Source organism: Rousettus aegyptiacus, unplaced genomic scaffold (genome assembly GCF_014176215.1).
Source record: "Rousettus aegyptiacus isolate mRouAeg1 unplaced genomic scaffold, mRouAeg1.p scaffold_m13_p_4, whole genome shotgun sequence".
Lineage (NCBI taxonomy): Eukaryota > Metazoa > Chordata > Mammalia > Chiroptera > Pteropodidae > Rousettus > Rousettus aegyptiacus.
In genome coordinates, this window is record NW_023416307.1 from 71518728 (window position 1) to 71540914 (window position 22187).

The 22187-nt window shown below is 37.5% G+C and overlaps 2 protein-coding genes across 7 annotated transcripts in view; one reads left to right on the forward strand and one right to left on the reverse strand.

Annotated features, from left to right (window-relative positions):
• The window catches only part of DCBLD2 (discoidin, CUB and LCCL domain containing 2), a 76753-nt gene extending 67891 nt beyond the window's left edge, over positions 1 to 8862 (forward strand). For all 3 annotated transcript variants that reach the window (XM_016135790.2, XM_016135798.2, XM_016135815.2), the window contains 2 exons: positions 4218 to 4355; positions 5074 to 8862. In XM_016135790.2, coding sequence (XP_015991276.1) covers positions 4218 to 4355; positions 5074 to 5543 — 608 coding nt within the window. In that variant the 3' untranslated portion in view covers positions 5544 to 8862. The remainder of the gene's footprint in view (positions 1 to 4217; positions 4356 to 5073) is intronic.
• ST3GAL6 (ST3 beta-galactoside alpha-2,3-sialyltransferase 6) overlaps positions 8654 to 22187 on the reverse strand; it is a 66946-nt gene continuing 53412 nt past the window's right edge. For all 4 annotated transcript variants that reach the window (XM_036219936.1, XM_036219937.1, XM_016135827.2 and 1 more), the window contains 5 exons: positions 18477 to 18572; positions 15381 to 15567; positions 15135 to 15272; positions 11831 to 11983; positions 8654 to 10502 (listed from right to left, as the gene is read on the reverse strand). In XM_036219936.1, the coding sequence (XP_036075829.1) occupies positions 10416 to 10502; positions 11831 to 11983; positions 15135 to 15272; positions 15381 to 15567; positions 18477 to 18572 (661 nt within the window). In that variant the 3' untranslated portion in view covers positions 8654 to 10415. The remainder of the gene's footprint in view (positions 10503 to 11830; positions 11984 to 15134; positions 15273 to 15380; positions 15568 to 18476; positions 18573 to 22187) is intronic.

Consider the following 22187-nt stretch of genomic DNA (forward strand, 5'->3'; position numbering starts at 1 on the left):
AAAGCAAAAGGTGGTTCTTCAAAAACAGATTGAGTTAGTAATCAACAGAGAAAAATCCTGGACCTGATGGCTTTGCTAGTAAATCTACCAAACATGCGAAGAACTAAACCTTATGGATTCTGCAAAAAAAAAAAAAGTAGAATTAATAAATGAATTCATCAAGTAGCAGGATACCAAGTCAACACACAAATATCAGCATTTCTATTCAGGAACAATCACCAATCTGAAAAGGAGGTTACAAAATCAACTCCATTTACAATGGTAGCAAAGAGTAAAATACTTAGAAATTAACCAAGGAGGTTAAAGACTTATACAATGAAAACTACAAAACATTGCTAAAAGAAATTTTAAAAGACATAAATGGAAATATATCATATGTTCAGGGATTGGAAAACTTCATTTGTCAACATGTCAGTGCTATACAAAGCAGTCTACAGATTTGGTAGGAATCGCTATCAAACTCTCATGGATATTTTTTTGTAGAAATAGAAAAAAAGCTATCCTAAAATTCATATGGAATTTTAAGAGACAGTGAAAAGCCAAAATAATCTTAAAAAACAACAAAATTGGAAGACTCACACTTCCTGATTTCAAAACTTTACGACAAAGCTACAATAATCGAAACAATGTGCTATTGACATAAAGATGGACATACAAACCAATGTAATAGAAAAGAGATCCCAGAAATAAACCCTCACAAATACGAACAAATGATTTTTGACAAGGGTGCCAAGATCATTCATTGGAGAAAAGACAGTCTTTTCAGCAAATTGTGATAGAAAGCTATTCAACTAGATATTCACATGCAAAAAAGTAAATTTGGACCCTCACACAATACTGTATTACAAAAACTGAACTCAAAATGGGCGAAGGGCTAAAATCTACGACCTAAAACAATAACTCTTAGAACAAAACATAGGACAAAAGCTTCATGACATTGGATTTGGCAAGGATTTCTTTTATATGGCACCAAATGCCCAGATAAGAAAAGGAAAAATAGACGAATTGGATTTCATGAGTTTTTTTTTTTAATTTTATTTTTTTGATTAGTTTCAAGTATACAGTACATTGGTTAGACATCTATGTAGTTCGTAAAACGGCTCCTTCCTCCCTTGACCCTCCACCTAGCCAATGTATCAGTGCTAACTTCAATTCCTTCTGCCATGCTTCCCATCCCCGTGTATATTCATCAGCTACTAATTTGTACTTCAACCCTTCATTCTCCCAGGCCTGTAAACCCCTTTCCGTCTGTCCATCACCAAATTGTCCACTATATTTGTAAGTCTGGTTTTGATTAGTTTGTTCTTTTTGTTCCTTAACTTCTGCATATAAGTGAAGTCACATAGTGTTTATCTTTCTCTGGCTGATTTAAATACCTTCTAGGTTCATCACAGCAATCAATATCTTTCCACTCTCTTCCTTTTCATATGTGAGGGTCTTGTTTTCTTATCCTTTTAGCCACTTCATCCCTTGGTTGGAGCACTTAATTCTTTTCCATTTAGGTACTTATTGATAGGAATATAGTTGTTAGCATTCTTTATTCCTTAAAGAATTCCCTGCAACATTACCTGTAATTCTGGTTTGGTGGTGATAAATTCTTTTAGTCTGGGAAGCTCTTTATCTGTCCTTCAACTCTAAATGATAGCTTTGCTGTATAAAGTATCCTTGGTTGTAGATCCTGGGTCTTCATCACTTTGAATATTTTTTTGCCAAGCCCTTCTGTCCTGCATAGTATCCCTTGAGAAATTAGCTGCCAGTCATATGGATGTTCCCTTATATATAATTATTTGTTTTTCTCTCGCTGCTTTTAGAATTTTTTCTTTGTATTTAACCTTTGGCATTTTAATTATGATGTGTCTTAGTGTGGGCCTCTTTGGATCGATCTCTGATTTTTGGAATCCTCTGAGCCTCCTGGGGTTTTATGTCCATTTCTTTCACCAGGTTAGGGAAGTTTTCCATCATTATTTCTTCAAAAAGCTGTTCAGCATCTTGATTTTCTTTACCTACACTGATCAGATGAATATTTGAAGCCTTAATAGTGTCCCATATCCTCCTTACATTATCTTTATAGTCTTGGCCTCCTTTTTCATGCCATTTTGTTTGAGTGTCTTGATTGGCTTTCTTGTCTTCTAGATAGGGCATGTGATCCTTTTCTTTATTCACTTTATTTATTCCTTTGTTTATTTCACTTAATAGACTTCTCATCTCAGATAATGTGTTCTCCATTTCAGACTGGTTCCCTCTTATAATCTCCATTTTTATCTCTTTGTTAGAGTTCTCCTCTTTTCCCAAAAGTTCATTGAGCATTTTATAACTAGTGTTTTGAACTCTGTGTCTGTTAGATTACTTGACTCCATTATTTCTGGATTTCTGTTCTATTCAGCCCAAGCCTTTACCCCTCCGGGGCCACCTGTCAAGATTCAGCAAGCAATCCACAGATAATGTGCTTATAGTTGCCTCAAAAGGCCACACTAGAAACCGAGGCCAGCTGCCTCCAGTGTGAGTCTAGGCTCGCTCAGCAAGGCGTATCTGACTCTTTGAGGATATTCCTGGATGTGGCTTGGGTGGGGCCTGGTTTGGGGGAGGCAGGGTTTCAGGAAATCCTCTGGGCAGAGCAACCTCCGTTATCCAGTTTGATGATGTCACGTCTGTGGTGGCTTGGTGTCTGCACAGTGGGAGTGGGGAGATCTCAATAGGGAACAATGGGTATCATCAGCACTTCTGTACCAAGAGAGTCTCACCTCAGCCCTCACTCGGACAGTCTCTCCCAGTTAAGTCCCTCGTGCTCCCTGCATGCAGCCAATTGGGCACTGGTGCTCGGAACGAGCTGGTCCATCACCGTGAAAATCCACTTGCAGGCACAGCCCTTTTAAGAGGTTTCTGCCACTGCCACAGCCTCTGTCTTAACCGCTTGGGACAGGGCAGACCCACATCCTCGCCCCATCCTACCTTCTGCCTTTGCAGTGTGCTTTCTTGGATTTCTCCCTAGTTGTATAGCTTGTTCATCTAGATCCCAGGCAATTTTTCTTTGCTGCTGCTCCTTATTTCCACCACAACTCCGATTTGGTCGCCAGAGGGATGAACAGAGCCTCTATCATCAATGCCATTTTTTCTACAGTCGAGTCTTTTTAAATTTTGTATATCAAGACACTCTCCAGAGTTAAAAGGCAACCCACAATATGGGAGAAAATATTCACAAATCATGTCTGTTGAGGAATACATAAGGAACTTCTAAAACTCAAGACACAAAAACAAATAACATGATTCAAAAATGGGCAAAGGACTTGAATAGGCATTTTTACAAAAAGTATATACAAATGGCCAATAAGCACTTGAAAAGATGCTTAATATCACTAATCTTTAAGGAAATGAAAACCAAAACTACAATGAGATTACCAACTCACACCTATTAGGATGACATCTATCAAAAAAATAAAAAAGTGTTAGTGATGATGTTGAGAAATTAGAGCACTTGTACACAATTAGTAGGATTGTAAAATGTTACAGCTGTGTAGAAAACAATATGGCAGTTCCTCAAAAAATTAAAAATAGAATTACCATATGATCCAGCAATTCCACTTCTGGGTATATACCCAAAATAATTAAAAGGGTCTCGAAAAGATATTTTTGTACACCCATGTTCATAGCAGCATTATTCACAGCAGTTAGAGTGTGGAAGCAACCCAAGTGTCATGGACTGATAAATGGATATGTAACATGGTATATGCACACAGTGGAATATTATTTAGCCTTAAAAAGGAAATTCTGCACTATGCAGAATAAGCTAGTCACAAAAAGATGAACACTGTATGATTCCACTCATATAAGGTACTTAGAGTAATCAAAATCATCAAGACAGAAAGAGTGGTGGTTGTCAGGAGCTGGGGGGAGGTGGAGACTAGGGAGTTACTGTTTAACAGATGTAGAGTTTCAGTCGTACAGGATGAAAAGAGCTACAGAAATGGATAGTGCTGATGGTTGCACAACTGAGTGAATGTATATAATACCACTGAACTGTACACTTAAAAATGGTTAAGATGATAAATTTTACATTTTGTGTATTTTACCAAAGAAAAGAAGCTTGAACATAAAGGCTAGTTTTTAGAGATATTTGTTCTGTAAGTGGCTTAAATGCAAGAGGATGTCTCTTAATGTACAGTTATCATTTCAGACAGATTTTTATTTAATGGTCTCCTTTGTTTACAATCACAATGAAGGTTGGTGGAAAGGAATGAAGCAGTTTCTCCCTGCCAAATCAGTGGAACACGAGGAAACTCCAGTTCGCTATAGCAATAGTGAAGTTAATCACTTGAGTCCAAGAGAAGTTACCACAGTGCTACAAACTGACTCTGCAGGTAACTGCATAGCAGCCTTCAGTCACAAGATAGAGGGAGAAATTGCTGTTTGCTGTGAAATCCCTTGGGATTTATAGTATCTTATTTTTTTCATGTGTGAGAGAGGTAAGCTATTTTCCAAAGATAGAATCCATGTTTCAAAAAGATGACCTTGAAAGAGTCACTTCTGTGACTCAGATGTTCTGTCCGTAAAATTCAGACATTCTCATTTCTAAAAACTCTGGACATTTTTGTCTGTTTACGAGTTTTATTTGGTTTTATTGGGGATAATGAGGGTGTTAAATGAAGAGCAGAAAAGACATAACAAGCCTTACAGTATTCTGTTAACCTAGTACATATTTATTTTAAACATTTTCTCATATTTGAAAAGAAAAATATCTCTGAAGTTATATGCTAAAACTAATATTCTAGTAATGGGAAATTTCTTTTCCAGTGAAATACTGTCTATAAATTTGAAGAACATATACATTCTTTATGCAAAATTACATGGATGAAGCTTTCTGGAATCTTAATTTATTACTGTGAATACAAGATGACATCTTTAATTTTAATGTTTGAAGTTGGTTGTTACAGAGAAGTCCATAGGTCTTGTGTTAATAGTGACAGAAGTGCCATAAAAAGAAAGTTTGTTTTTGGTGTAAACCTGCAGTTGCCAACCTAAATATGATCTCTGTATTTACGAGGTAACTATTCCATTCGTCTTTTGTAATATTCACAGAGTATGCACAGCCTCTTGTGGGAGGAATTGTTGGCACACTTCACCAGAGGTCTACCTTTAAACCAGAAGAAGGACAAGAAACAGGCTATGCTGACCTAGATCCTTACAACTCCCCGGTACAAGAAGTCTATCATGCCTATGCTGAACCACTCCCAATTACTGGGCCTGAGTATGCAACCCCAATCGTCATGGATATATCAGGGCACCCCACAGCTTCAGTTGGTCTACCCTCAACGTCCACTTTCAAAACTGCAGGGAACCAGCCTCCCCCTTTAGTAGGAACGTACAATACTCTCCTGTCCAGGACTGACAGCTGCTCCTCTGCCCAAGCCCAGTATGATACCCCAAAAGGTGGGAAGCCAGGTCCAAATGCCCCAGATGAACTGGTGTACCAGGTGCCACAGAGCACACAGGAGGTATCAGGAGCAGGGAGGGATGGCGACTGTGATGTTTTTAAAGAAATCCTTTGAAGGTGATGCTGCTTTTCACAAAGCATCGTTTTAAAGCACATGGCTCTTTTTTTCTGTTAGTGATTTATAGAATGTGTCACATATCTGTCACGGATGTGGTTGGTGAAACGTGATGACCGAGGTACAAAAAACTACTAATCTTGCCATCTTGCTTTAAAAGTGTTATTGGGGCAGTTACTGCTTGCCTGTTAAATTTCAAACATCCTGTTCATTACTACTGTAAAACACTATTTTTAATACAGAAAAAGTTCCCTACTATGCACTTCAAAGAAATGGAAAATCACTGAAAGTATTTATTACCAATGCTGCAGGTACATTGACGAACTCAAGAGATGGCTCTATAAGCCTGGCAATAACGCATGGTACTGTTCTTGAAATGTCTAATGGCTTGAAATTCTGCTCTCTTTGTGAAAGGTGGGTACTGTCATGACTCCCTCCTCTTCTATTCCTATATTGCTTTCTGGATTTTTTTTTATAAAAAAAAGTGATATAATCATTGTTTTGATTGCAGTCATGCACATTTGGACAGTCATACACTGTCCATTTTTCCTTAGGAAGAGCTATAGGTGGGAAACTCTGACATAAACAGGGTGATTGAGTTTTTACTTTTTGACACTCTTAAGTGCTTTAACACTCATGGTACTGGACCTGGTCTCACGCCTGCTTGTTCTGCCTCGGGCCGTTGGTGGCTAGCCTCATTCTTGTGTTTATAAAATGTTTTGAGTTTTTTCAGTGGGTGATAGCTTGTTTTATCAACCTCATGAATTCAGATCCTGTCTTTAAGTTTACTTCTCTGTGGCAATAGGAACTTTACAATTTAAAAGAGCTATAAAAGATATCTTCCCCCTCCTCTCCTACTTTATTTGCAATGGGATTTTTCCTAGGAGAGCCAAAGGATTCTAGGTGGACACCAAAAACGTGAGCCACTTATATTTATCACAGTGAAGGCAAGAATCATTCCTCAGAAGTCATAAATTACCTTTAAAAATGTGCCCTCTTTAGTGTTAGAGACATTTTTCTTCAGATCTTTAAGGTATTCTTTATTTTTAGTCAAATTAAAAAAATACTTTTTAATTCATTTTCCACCATAAACTGTTATAAGAAATGTAACTCCAGCATGTATTCTTCAGCTCTGTGTGATTGTGCCCTTATCTGTGTGGTGAGAGGTGTGAATAGTTCCTTATCTCATACTTAGAGAAGAGATGTTATAGCATCCTAGCACATTAATGTTCATGTCTAGTTTTTTGATACCTCTGGGCAACTTTTTTGTCATCACTTGCCTAGAACTAGTTTTAGATGGGTGAAATAAAAATCATCTGCAATTTATTAATGTATATGTAAAACCCATGCTTAAAAGTCTTTAGACTAGCAACATGACTGAGAAACGGACCATATGATCAAAATTTGACACCCCTTCTCCTATAAACCTTCATTTGTATACTTAATTTTGAAATGTACTTTTTCCATTATGTTTTAGTCATTTCTGTTGACCTGGGCCACCAGATTATGATGTTTATGATGTTGCCAGAATTTGGTAAATTTGACTAAAGATAAACAGTCTTCATTTTACTGCTTCTGAGTATACCAGTAATCTAAAACATTGCTTCAAAATAGAACTGTTCATTTCTAAAGCTTCCCTGCCCTCTAGTTCTGTGATTTTGTTAGTTTTATTTTCATTTGCTTTCCATTTTCCAGACACACTTCGAGGCATAATTTTATTCAGTGAAACACCAGTACATATTTTGTTTCAGAGTTTTCGAAACAAAAAGCACAGATGTTGAACTTTTTTATTAAAACATATGAATGTGTAAAGCACATGTAATAATACAGTCATCCCCTTTCAGGTGGGAAGAGAGTAAACCAATTGCTTTATTTTTGTATTCATCCTTAGTACACAGAGAATATACTTTTCCTTGAATCATTCGCCTGTTTGAAGCTTTAAGAGAAATGTTTTCGGTAACTATTTCATTTTCCCAATGAGCTTGCTATTTTTGTACAATTCTGTGCACCTATTTTTCCCATGGAACTTTTTTTTTTTTTTTGAGAAGCAAATGTTTTCTTAAGTGTTGCATGTTTTAAGACTTGATTTATACTGCCACTGTGCTGTCCTTGAACTACCATGATTTTTACAAATATCTAGTTTTTACTACTTTTATATATTTTACTTTCCAAATGAAGAGCTGAGCCTGATAAAAAGGTTATTCTGGTTTTATACTTTTCCTTTTAGTTCATATGTTTTCATATTAGAGTTTTGGATTTGTTTTTTGTTGTTTTTTTACTTCATTTATATATACATAGCTTTGGAGACAATCAAGTAACAACTGAAAATGTGAAATTAACCATTTTTTTACAAAATTTCCTTTTTTTATTCTTTGCTTGAAACATGTAAAGGACTTAAATCACTGTGGTTTATTGGATTAAATTTTCTTCCTGTTAATACAATTATAAAAGTAGAATCAGACAGTAGTACAACAAGTGTGGCCATTATTACACGTTTCACAAAATTACGCTGACTGCTGTTACTTGATATTAGGAACCAGCACAAGTTAAAGATAAGATATTGTGAATGCTGATTTATATTTTATTAAAAGTTATAAATCTAAATAGATCCTATTGTATATGCAGGGTCTAGTCCAGTTATTTAAGTTCATGTTTCACTATTTGCACTTTGCATTGAATAATGGGTTTATTTGCTGATGACATGGTTCGAATAGAGAATTAATTATGACGTTATGTATACACTTGCCCCCCCCCCCCATGAAGGGGACAGAAAATGAGCTCAGAAAGTTTGAATGTGGCTATAATTCTATGGAAATTGATAAAGCTTTAATTTACTTGCCTTGGCACCTGGAGAACAAGAGGACTATGTCAGATGATACAATTAGAAATTAGGTTATTCTTTTTAAAACTTTCCTAAGAGAAATTAGGCTCTACCTGAAAAAAAAAACAAAAGTACTAATTAGCTCTGCCTTTTGGTTCTGAACTTGAAGTCCCTAAACTGCAAAATCTAAATAAGAATTGGATGGTTATTAAAATACTTTTTAGGTGAACTGTGGCACCAATTCTCACTTAATCCAACTTGTGACTAGTTTCTTCTTCATCTCTCTCTCTTTTTTTTTTTTTTTTTTTTTTTGGCACTGGGAAAGGTGGAAACAAAACATGTATTGAAATGCATATTGGAAATAAAAACGGCTTGAGTGTCAGTGATATTCTCTCAGAATGTACTTTTCTTACCTCGGCATGTACTGTAGTCACTCAGTATTTGTATATGTTGCTAGAATTTAGATTGTATAAATAGATTTAACTGTGTTCATTTGTTTTTAATAAATTGTATATATGTGTCTTAGATTTTTTTTGGCTTAACTAAAACCTCAAGGTTTGTAGCCTCGTCTTATACTACATAAAATGCCAGATTCCTCAATTTTAACATCAGTCTGAAATTTTATAGCCATTATTATAGTACTCACAGTAACATTTGAAAATGCCACCATTGGTTTTTGACTTTGACTTTTTCCGTAGTCAGCAGCAGCCTTTTTTGAAGCCGGAATTACTTTGTATCAAACTGAACTTCAACGGTCAAGGCGCCGCCAGCCTAGGGCTATGTGGTAGGAGGGAAAGGCACGCTGGACACGTGCCCTCCAGTCTAACATCTGCCTTTTCCACCTCAGTTATTAGAAGAACCAAATGAAGCTGGTATGTGGTATTGTGCAAATGCATGCTATTAACAGAACATAGACCATATTTAATGTATAGATCTCGTTTAAATCAACTACCAGTTTTCTCTAAGTACTTCATTTATTCCTGTTTCTGCTCTAATACTTATTCACCCTTCATTCACCAGAGCAGCAGGTTGGCTGTCGTAACACCATCATTGTCTTCCAGTGATAATTATTGTTCAGAAAATATCCTTTCAACTCCTACCTCTTCTGACAGCTTTTAATTCCATCATTATAATTTATGTTCTCTTCCATTCTCCTTTATCCCTTAGCCTCGCCCCACCTCACCAGAGCCTTTAGTTATACATAGCAAAATGGGAAGGGATACTAGCTCACCACATTTGTGGGACTGGCTTATTTGCATCCTGTAGGATTCCTCTCTGGTGTACCCTAGGTAGCCAGGTAAGCTTTCCATTTGAAGATGAGATTTTTCATGAAAATGCCATTTAAATCCAAAAATAGCTTGACTCTTCATAGGGTCTACTTGTCTGTCTTTTTCCTAATTTACTGCAAATAGTACACTTTTAAGTTTCATAAATTAAACCAGACAAAACAACTTTTTTTAAGAATTTTCTCCTTGAGCTTGCCTAACGCAGCTTTTTATAAACTTTTATTTCTTCAAAACAATTTTCATCATTTCTTTAGCCTATTTCCTTCAACTAAAATAATACTATCTTCATTCTACCTAATTACTCATCATAATCATGGTTTACTTAATTGCAGAAGAGGAAAAAGGCTAATTAAAACAGTATGATCTTAGATGTCCATAATCATCCACGCTGCAGTTTTAATTGAAATCAGTTTCCTCAAACAACAAAAAGTCATCCAGATAGAGGCCTGAAGTACTTCCATTTTGCCACATCGAGGCACACCCACATGCCAATTCCCCAACAATTTATATTAGCCAAATACACTTTGCAAAGTGTCATCATATACTCGTTTGTGGCAGTGAATTTAAATCCCTTTATTCATGAAATCACATCTCTTCAAAAGCCAAGATGAAATAACTAAAAAGATGTTTAAAAACACCTCAGGAAATAAGCTTATTTTAAAAACAATGCAATTAAAACTACTTTTTCCCTGATAATCTTAACTAAATAAATCTTTGTTTTCATAAATTAAATATAACAATATAAAAATAAAAATCTCTGTTGAATTAATCTTGAGTCAAGTTGATTACAAAGTTTTTTTCTATAATGTCCTTCAAAAAGAGCTGCTCTGCAGTCACATTGTGATATGCATTCTAAAAAAGAAGAAAAAAAATCACCATATTATCCCAGTCACAAAATATTAGCAGCAGCAACAGAATATGCTGTATCTAAAAAGCTCGAATAAAACCCAAGTAGCAAGTGGCATGGACTTAACTTTCATTACCTAATTTCTTTGTCTTTACTCATTCTTGTGTCAGAGTTTTCCCTAAAGCCCATTCTTTGCACTTAAACGATCACTTAAGAGGCCCCCTTCACATCATCCCCTGCTTTACTTTAATCACAGAGGAAATCTAGAGACCAAGATTGTAAATCCAAATGGGTCGAACTAAAAGCAACACCTGAAGCTCCTGAAGAAATCAGCCCGGAGATCATGACTATAAAGCATGCTTCAGTTTAAGATGTGTTTTCAAAAATTCCTGTTCTGTGGATGGGTATCCTAATTTTCCTCAGGAAGGTGTTTTTATGTTTTGTTCTTTAGATGACTTGAGAAATACCAAATGTACTACAGAAAAGATGAGGACTGTGGAGAAATGAGCCTGAAGTCTGTCCCAGGCATCTAACTTGAGCTACTCTACTGTGTGTCTTACATTGTGGGGGAAGACACCAAAAAACAGGATTAAGGTCTAAGCTAAAACACTTCTTCAGTTTACATAGCATTTGGGGATGATGACTTAAGGATACTGACTTCATGGGAGATGCTGATACACTTTATAGCAAATCCTTCATATTTCAGTATTAAAAATGTACAGATAACATTTTAATCCTATCACTTATGTGCCACTAATCTACGTTAGAATTAGAAAAATAGAAAACTCATTCGATTAAAATTAAAATCTTAAGGATCTAATCTAACGTCAATCCCTAATTCAAGAGAAGCATGATCTAGTTAGTTTAAAGGTTTACAACCCTTCTGACCATGAAGGTACTTTCATAGGGTTAAAATGTTATAGAGCTTCTTGTCTACTTAACTGAAAAAGAAATACACGAAAATAATTACTGTGAGCATGGCAATGCTTTTAGGTGAATTTTGTAATAAACAGTAAATTATGTATATTTTTTCTATACGTATATTTAAATAATGTAAATATGATACAGTACCTAAGATAAAGCTTGGTCTCTGTTTGAGTTTGATGACACTCGACAATAACAGATTCTCCAAAGGGTCTGAAGCCCACAAGTTTGAGAATTGCTGCTATAGTAAAAAGACTTCTGGACTCGAGTCCTCATTTCAGCACTCGGTAGCTCTATAACCCCAATCAAGCCCTCAACCTCTCAAAAGCTCTTTCCTCAATAAAATGACAGGTGAAAAGAGAGAATATCAAACTGCAAATATCCCAAAGTATACATGTACATATATTACCTTACTCATCGAAGACATGGTGGCATTCCCATAGTAGTGCAAAGGACTCTTGAGGTCAGAAAAGTTGTATTTAAAACCCGCAAGGTGAACTTCATGACATATATGAAATGCCAAGGTGATGGCAATAATTCCCGTTGTTGGGTGTTTAGGTTTCTAGGGGAGGAAATAAAATATTTTTTTAAATCCACATGAGATACTTGTTTCCAAAGCATATTTGGGTGGCCTAATATTATAAAATGTTATAATATTAGGGACTTTTGAGCATTTAATCAGGAGAGAAATATTAAAACTTCCTGCCCTAAGGCTCGAGGCCTAGTTAATACCCTAACTCTGAAAAGAATATAAAGTGTGATGATTGCAATCTTAGGAAGTCTTTTAAATAAAATGACCTCAGTTTTAGCCCAGAGGACAACTATCAAATGAAACAACACTGTGAGGCTCAAGGAAAAGGATGCTGCTGCCCTGTAGAAAAAGCAAAGCCTGAGAATTTTGAAGCCATGTACGAAATGTAAGAACAGCTTAATTAGCTAATGTATAGAATCATGGTAAAAGGTAAATTAGCCCTAAAATAACTCCCATTTTATACTCCTGATAACTTTACTAGCTCTAGGGAAAGACTAACCAACTAACCAGTGATAAATTTTACTGGTAAGGACTTGACTAGAAAACAAAGATTCTGGATGTATACATAGTAACATCACAATCTCAACTGTATCATCAATTTTTTTTTTAAATCACATACCCCCTTCACACATACATATAGTTCAAAAATGCTATAATAGATATTTGATGAGGGTCTTGGCATTCAGTTTTCATTCTGAATAGGATGACTTTTAAAGTCAAACAAAAATATATATATATCTTAGACTTTTAACAATTCAAGATCTCCTTTCAATTAAATGTTTCTTACAAATCCCATGGAAATTACATAATTTGAGGAAAAGAAAAAAAATAAAATCAAGTAGACAGCAGAAGACAAGCTTGTCTGGAAGCCAAACAAGCTTTTGTGTACACGTTTTCCTTTACCCCAAGACTACTGTGACCCCACCACAAGCCTCTGCCATCTACTAAAGAAGAAAGTTAATGGTTGGGTTAAAAACCTAGGAGCCATCCAGCCTCACTGATGCCATCACTTTTCCCCTCTCCTATACAACTTCACGTCCTGTACTCCCTTTCATCACACCTCAGAAGACTTCATTCTAGTCACTCCCTTATGGAGACCTTCAATTTTCTTCCATATCTATCACCTGACAGAATGTCAATCCTTGTTAAGCCCACACCCAAGCAGCAGAACAGAGCAAGAGAAAAAACAACATACTTGCATGGTCACACACTACATTTATGCCCAAAGTCTCAAGTGGGCATTTAGTAGATGCAGCAATCTAATTACATTCCCCTATTAAGTTTCCATTCCTACCCTCCAACAGTCCGTCCTCCAACAGTCCTAGCCTCCTCCCTGCTTTAACAATTTAACTCTTATTCGTCTAAGAAAATAGAAGCAGTCACACAAGAAACAAGAACTACTTCATCTTCCCAACTCCAAATCTACCTTCATCTTTACCCATATTTTCAGTGCTCTTCTTTCACGTATGAGATGTCCCTGTTTCTTCCTACAGCCAACCTCTCCACTAGTACACTATATTTATCCCATCTGTTTTCTCAATTCCTTTATCATCCACAATGATCTACTTTCTCCCCTCCATCAATATTTCTCTTCAGCATACATATCTAACTTTAAAAAAAAAAAAAAAACTTTCCTTGATCCTATGTTCTCTTCCAACCATTTCTCTGCTCCCTTTTCTAGCAAAACTTCATTGAACACTTGCCTCCACTTGCTTATGTACCATATTCTCTTTAATCCAAACAGGCTTTCTTCCTTTCTTATTCTTGTCCATATCACCAACATACTCCATGTTTCCAGAACCAGGGTTGTTTATTTGTGCTTAACCTCTGGATGGCATCTGACATGGGTGACCTCTCTGAAATACAGCTGTGTCCTCATTTGGCTTCTGGGACATGATGGTCTACTAGAACTTTAGTTACAACTAATTCTTGTACCACCTCTAAGTAAGATCAGGGTCTTCCTGTGCTTTTGGAGTTAAAGACACTACCTAAAACAAAAGGCAAGGGGGAAATCTGATCTCACCTACTTAGAGCTGAAAAGATACAAAACATTCAGAAGCTCTCTTTTCCTCTGAAGATTACTAAGAAATTGGGTTTAAATTTTAAAAGGCTTATGTTCTTTGACTTGGGAATTCCATTTTCAGACATCTATCCTGCAGAAAATCTCTATAAGCACGTGCATTTCTATGTTAAAGAGGAAAAAGCTGGATAGAAACCTAGATGTCTCTAAATAGAAGGCAATGATACCTATGGTATCATCGCATGTACTGAACAAACGAAAAGTGTATGTGTTTGTAAATGCATAAAAAATAGTCTAGAAGGATATGAAGGCAAAAAACTTGTGAGGTAATGTGAGCTACTGAAGGAAGAGAAGGATATCTTTTTAATATTCTTTCATAAGTTGATTTTCAGTATGTAATACTTTCAAAATTTTTTTTATCATACTAAAGATACACGATTTGTCTTTCTAGGGATTTTCCATGTTTACAAAAAGAGGAGAAAAAACTTTCATTTCAGCTGAGATATCATGCTATACGGGTACTCAAGCTTCAAATGAAAAACATCTCTGCCACTGTACAGATCTAGACATTATTGTTTTCTAGGGAATGTAAACAAACAGGGCTATAGAAGTCAAAGTCAATAAGATTCCTTTTAACCAAAGAATTTAGGACATCAAGAACTGTCAGTATTGCTGTAACTACCATTTTCTGAGAATTCAGTGTCAGTGTCTTCTCTGTGACCACAGAAATATTTCTGGACTACTTCCCACCTTTCTTCTGGTTTTCCTGTGATATTGCTATCACAGATTGCTTCAGACCATTCTTTTAAAGCTGCACTTGTCCTGAAACCAGTCTTGCCACTCTGAATACAGCCTTCCCTCAACCCTCTAAACCCCCACCTCCACCCCTACTACAGCACACTGGAGATGAGGTTGAGCCATTTTGGGATGCAGAAGGAGACCCCAGAAGGGCCTCACAAGGGTAGGAAAAAGCCTCCACTTAAGGCTCTTTGCAACCTGAAAAACAAAGATAATATCCAGATATCTAATTTTACTAACTCAGACAAGGCCCTCAGAAGCCACCTCCTGAGTCGTGGCTCTCTCTTTCCAAGACTGTCAATGTTCCTCTATCCTCTTCCAGTCAGATCTTTAGTTTGAAAGCGTACAAAGAAAAATACGTACCTGATTTTTGGGGAACACTTTTGGGAAATTAAGCAGTTCATAAGCTGCTGTTCTGATAATGAAAGGATCTAATATTCTGATTTGATATGGTTTATAGATCAGGTTTAAGGCTGGTTTCTTCCAAAAACCATTAGTGTTCTGAAATAAAGAATATAGAATATAAACCATTGTGGTTGTCTTTTTTCAAAAAGAAAAAAAAAAAAACCCTGAAGGTAATTAAAAGGCAGATCAATTTTGCCAACTTACTATTTTGCCGCCTGTCAACAGTTCCCACAGCCACTTTAAATCGTGTGGCTTAAAAGCAATGAGAATCACTGTAGTATTTGGATCATTGTGTTTGGAATCTGAAAAAACAGATTCTGGATAAAAAAGTCGGAAGGTTGTCCTTCTCCCAACTTCCTCTTCGTGTCCTAAAACAGGACCATTATTCATTCTGTGGATAGTAAAACACACAAAATATGTAGACCTAGTGAGCCATTCCCATCACAATACTCAAAGGTTTCAAAGTTGAATAAACGTCATCAGTGTTCTAAACATCCAGTGCTCTAAAGACATGAAGCAATTGATCATTCACACATAACGACCAAGGAAATAATTCCCTTTTGTGAAACAGCTGTTTGATCAAAGGCAGAAACTTCTGGTTATATTTGAAAATTAATTGTGGGGTCACTAGTCATTTACTCTTACCTTCACAAAAACTGAAGGCTAAATAAAACAAATGGGAACTTAAGAACCACAGAATACTAGAGTTAAAAGAGAACATGGCTGACATCTCACCAAAACCCCTTGGATTTACAGGTAAGCCCCTAAGGTCCAGAGAGAGAAAGTCACTTGCCCAGGGTTTCATAGTCATGTAGCATATGGACATGTGTCTAAGTGACTGACTGGCAAGAGTCACATTTAAGGTGAAGACCCATCAAAATTGTTACACTCTGAAATAAATTAACAATGTAAAATTTCTGGGATGTACCCAACCACAACCAAATGAATGTCTATTGCTAGAGTGAACTGAAGAACCACAAAGGATCTATTGTTGGATTTGTGTATGCTCAAACTTAGACATGCTCTATTTATGCACACACTGTGAAAGCATGCTATTAAAAGGAATGCTTTGTTTCCAAAACAGTGTCCTCTGGGAGAATAAATACTGGTTTACCCTTTGCCACTGACTCTGTGTAATATAAGACAGTCTTAATAACACTTGAAATGACTCATAATGTTGTGTCCATGGCTTTTTCCAACAAGAGCTTGCTGTAGTTCTAGGTGATCAGATTTTAGGCAGCTATAAGTAAAGAAATTTGTGTCTCAAAATCGTTTTGTGGGTAAATTTTAACAGCTTCGTAAACATGGACAATAAACAGAAAATAAAATGACCTCTGTGCAGAAACGCGTGTAAATTTGTAACCTGGCAAAACCCTCATGTACTGCCAGTTCATCCTAATGCATTGCCCAGTGAAGCATTCCCACTCTTCAAAAGATTATTCTAGCCATCCCAACACACACAAACTTACCCCAGGTGATGATCTTATGTTGACCTTTCAATGAGAAAACAGAAATGTCCTAATTTTCCCACTGTTCTATCTTATGGGACTCAACACCTACAACCACCTACAATCCCAGTTTTCCTTTCCATTACAGATGATCAACATCTGTGCTCTGGACCCCAGTCCCCTCTTTCTTTACCACAGCAATTCATTTCCATCAGCTCTAGAATCTCCTATCCTTACAAAAGCAAACAAAGCATAACCATCTCTGGTTACCATCTCTTTTCCCAACTCCCCAGCAAAATTCCTCAAGAGCTATATAAACTGGTTTCTCCACTTTCTCACCTGTCATTCTCTCCTCAACCAACTCCAGCTGGGCTTCTCTGCACATCATGCGGTTCTAACTCTGCTTTTGACAAGTGTCAATGAACTTGAGGTTGTCAATTCAATGGTGAACTCTTATCTTGTATGACCTCTCAGTAGCATTGGCCATGGCTGATTCCTCCCTCTGTCTTAAAACACTGCTCTCCGTGGCTTCTGTGATCACATTCTGACTCTTCCTATTTCACTGGTGAATTTCTGCATCTCTTGTACTCCCTTTTCTTTGGACAACCTCTTAAGTGTTGACTACTCTAAGCCTTAGTCCTGGTCCCTGTTTTCTCTCTCAGTTTCTCCCTGGGAAATCTCACCTAGTCCATGCTTTAAATGTGGCTTATAGGCTGTTGCCATTAAGATCTTAACCTGTTTATCCAACTGCCTACTGACTTATCCACTGCAAATCTAACAAGCATCTAACACGTTCACACAGAAATCTAGATTCTCCTCTAAACCTGTTCTACCCTAGTTTCCCCCAACTCAATAAATGGTACCATTATCTAGCCAGTCTCTTAAACTGAAAACCTAGGAGGTATCCTTGGCTCCTTTATTCCCATCTCTGCTCACATCTAATATGTCAACAAATTCTGATAATGATATCTCTAATACATGGCTCAATCTATCCACCTACCTCCTCTGCCATAATAACCCTGTTTCAAGCCACCGTCATCTACCTGGATACAGCAACCTAATTGGCCTCTTCATTTTCACCTCTGTCCTTCACATTCCATTGTCTATGCCACAGCCAGAATATTTTGAAGATAACCAGATCAAATTACTCTCTTGATTAAAAATCTCCAAAAGTTTTCTGTTGTACTTAAAATAAAATTCAAGCTCTAATCCTCGCTTAGAAAGTCTAATCCCAGTTCACGCAGGCAGTTCCCTGCCCACCTCCTCAGCTTCTGATCACACCCCTCTCCCCTCTCCTGCCCTTCTACCTCACTGGTTTTTTAAAGCTGCTCTCAAATCCATGATCATATCTTCCTGAGGACCTGCAGAAAACCTTCTCTCTGCCTCCACTGTTCTTCCCTAAATCTTCACATGGCTAGCATTGTATGGTCACTGAGTCCAGCTCAGATGTGTCTTCGGAGTGGTCATCCATCCTAAATTAGCCATGCAATCATTCTCTAGCATATATTGTTTAATTGTATAGCATTTATTATTCTATTTCCCTGTTTATATAATCATTGTTTTCTTCCCCTCATTAGAATGTAAGTTCCACAGGAAACATGAACATCATTCTTATTTACTGCTATATCCCCTGTGGCTAGAACTGTGCCTGGCATATCAAAGGGACCTAATAAATATTTGCTAAATGAATGCCCTGAAATCTAGGCTTACTATAGCCAACAATGGAGAGACAAGGTTGTGTAATGTACTTAAAAATATCAAAGTGACTCATCTTCCTTATAAATACAGTTGTACTAAAGTAGGAAACCACATTCTTTTAAAACAATGCCAGTTTAGCAAATGAGAAATTTACCTTATTATTACATCATAGGAGTCAATTTTTTCTCCTAATGTTTTGTTCTTCAAAATTCCTCCATTACCAACCACGACACACCTTTTACATGCCACACTGTTGGGTAAAAAAAACAGGTGAGAGATTGAGCCATCTATTACAAAATGAGGTGATTCTAAGAACTCATTCACACTTTTAAGCCAAATTCTACTTTTTGCATAAGAAGAAAAAAGAATGAATTGTGACTTATAGGTCTAGAGATATATTAGAAAAACGCAAGGTTTGAGAAATAGCATTCCAGAGGAAGCATATCATTGTTAGCAACTATTAATTCTATCAGTCCATACATCTTCCCTCATTTAATTCTCATAATCATCCACTTAGATAAGTAAGCCCGATAGTCTCATTTTATACATAAAGAAAGAGTTTCGGAAAACCATTAGGTAATATTTCAAAGTCATACATACTCCAAACAGAACTCTGAATACAATTTGGGTCTGTCTTTGGACTACAAAAACACTCCTCAACAAAGGATTCTGCATGTTAGTATCGATACAACTGTGTTTTGTGTTACCTGTGTGTACATTTTTTACCAGCATTACCCATTCCCCCGAAATTCTAGCTCTGGGTTACTGCTGTACCTTGTTTAAGTGTGGAGATAGACAATTTGGAATCAGGTGGTAAAAGTACAGCTTCCTTGTACCTTACCATGCTCACTTCAATTCCCCAACATGTACTGGTCCTTGGAGCTTAACCAATACAAACTAAGAATTCACTTTGTGTTCCTGGCAAAGAGCTTTAAAGTAGGACACGAAGTGGAACTTCCTGTTGCCGGTTGGGATCAGCCTAGGATCACAGATTGTGTACCGTCAGCTTTCAGCAACTACGGCCTTGCTTGTCTGTCTCCAGGTTCTCACCACTACCTGGACAGGCCTGGAGAAATGACAGAACAGATTGTTCTTTTCCTCTAGGGAATAAAACTAGAGAGAGTCACAGAGACTGCCCTTCCCGGGCCCTCATGACGTGGAAGTAGGAAAAAAAAATGTTTCTCTAAGAACCAGGAAATCAGCAGACCAGATAACCTCTAGGCTGTAAGGCTCTTAGGAAATTAATGAGTAGCAAAATGGTGCACATGCTGTAGCATATTTAAACAGAACACGAAGTACCAGAACCACTGAAAAGAGCCGCACATTGGCCTTGTCAGGTTAAGAAAAGACAATGTACACATTTCTACATGCGTTAAGTTTACCTTTTTTACTTAGAATATGTTTAGCCCATCTATTTATTTGACAAGTTTTTAACACTTTACACTTCTTAAGAACAATTTTACATGTTTTAGTACAGGACTCTTAGCTCCTCAAACTAAAGAGTCATGTTTAATTCAGTGTCTACTCATATTACTCAGCCATTAGAAGAGATGAAATACTGACATTTGCGACAACATGGATGGATCTCGAGATAATCACGGTAAGCGAAATAAGCAAGACTGAAAAAGTTGAAAACCACATGATATCATTTATATGTGGGATATAAACCTAAAAGTAACAAAGGGACAGGACAAACAGAGACTCATAGACATGAACAGTGGACTAATGGTTACCAGAGGGAAGGTAGGGGGAGGTAGATGGGGTAAAAGGGGTCAAATATATGGCAGCTGAAGGAAACTGGACTTTAGGTGGTAAAAGCACATATGAATATACAGATGTTAAATTATAATGTACATCTTAAAATTATATAATTGTATTAACCAATGTTACCCCAATAAATATAATTTTTAAAAAGCAAATAAATAATAAAAATTTAAATTAAAAAAAAGTAAATCAGTGTCTACTTTGTTACAAAAGCAAGATCCAGAGTGTCACAGGTGGCACGGACTGTGGGGAAGAGGTGGGGTGAGGACATTGTCCAAAACCTCTTATCATGACAGGTCACCATGTGCTCTACAGATGTTTATGTTTTCTAATCTCTTTCTCTCTAAGTATGAAAGTAACACCTCCAGATGCTTTTCTGTGCAAGCTTGACATTAATCCTAAATTCCAAGAAGAAAACTTCATCAAAGGTGCTCTCCTCTATAGATAGGTGGTAGGTATGAGAAGAAGATAACCTTGGTAAATATTCAAAACCACGTCTTCTCCAGGAATATTGCATCATCCTCACCAGATCCATCTTATGAAGGTTCTGTAGCAGGGGGTAATTCCCACACAACCAGCCTGACCTTTTCTTCCATAACTTTAGCATCATCTTAATGCAGATTAGGGATTGAAGTTGAAGCTGGCTCCATCCCCCCAGTGCAATGCTAAGCAAGCTGGGAGGAAGCAGCTTGAAATAAATAATAGTCCTGTCCCTATGAGGTAATCTGCATAGGAGTGAAGGAGGAATATCTATAATTATGGCAACTAAACTAACCCACTCCCTTATGAAGGCAGCTTGCCCTGAGCTCAGGTTCCCCAGGGCTACAGCATCCATCCGGCCTGACCCCAGGCTGCCTGATTTCAACACAAGCAAACATGCAAGGGCAGGGTCGGGAGCACAGACTCTTATCCTGGAATCTCAATGAAGGACTCCTAACCCACAGACTTAATCTTGGAAGCAGCCACTAGTAAGAGGTTAACTCAAGTCCAGTTCCAGACACAGCCAGTTACATAATCACTGCTCGGCAATGAACTGACAGGCTGAACACTAGTGTTACAGAAGTCTCCCTCAGTGTTATCTGTATCCAGCTGGATTACAGCTGTTCACCAAGCCCATGATCACGTGTGGCCAAAAGAACATCATGATAAGAGAAGCTACCATCTGTCACACTAATATGTCCCATGTCTGCTCTTCACTCAGACTCAAGGTTCTGGACCTCCTTTCCCAGGCCCTACCAGGCCTTCCAGCTAAGAAAAAGTGGGCAAGCCCCAAGGATTAGCTACAGAGATAGGGTCGTTCCTTGCACCCAGCTTCCCCAGGCTTTTCCTGCTTACAGTCCCAACAGGTTCAAGGACTTGGGGAAAATCGAAAGAAATCTTATAGATGCTACTTCATTCAAAAGAAGTCCAAGTCTAAACATGCTTTACAGTTCAACAGTCACCACATTTTTAGAAATTTCACTTTCTATTTTCTTCCCTCTCAGCTTTGTAGGGAGCAGGTGGGAAAAGGGAAGACCCTTCCTTTGCCACATAAAAAGTTTGCCAATGCCTCTGAAAGGAAATCTTGTCAATGAAATTAAACTATTCCTCCTGGTAAGGGATATGCAGGCCCACATGTTTCCCTGAGGATCACATTTAACACTAGAAAGTTTGGAGAGTATCCCTGGGACTACTCTTTGGCCCCTCATTCGTGACTTGTGTTCACAGTGCCTCCATGACTCTGGGACCGAAGACGTAACGGCACCAATATAGGGTCTGACACACACCTCATAATCACTACCTCCCTCTGCACTGCAGCTACCCTCACATTAACGAAGGAGTGATTCATTGTCTCCTTGGTTTAATTCACCTGGTCTAGGCTCCCGGCTTTCCCTGTTTCCTTAGGTTAGGTGTAACTTCCAGTTTCCTTTGAGTGACTGTATAACTTCACCATATTTAACTTTCATGCACAAATAGCTGCAGTAAACTGTGAAGCCCTAGGGGAAAAAATAGTATCATTTATATTTCTATATCCTCTAATCCAGCGGTCCCCAACCTTTTTGGCACCAAGGACCGGTGCTCCTATGAGAATCTAAGGCCTGATGATCTGAGGTGGAGCTGA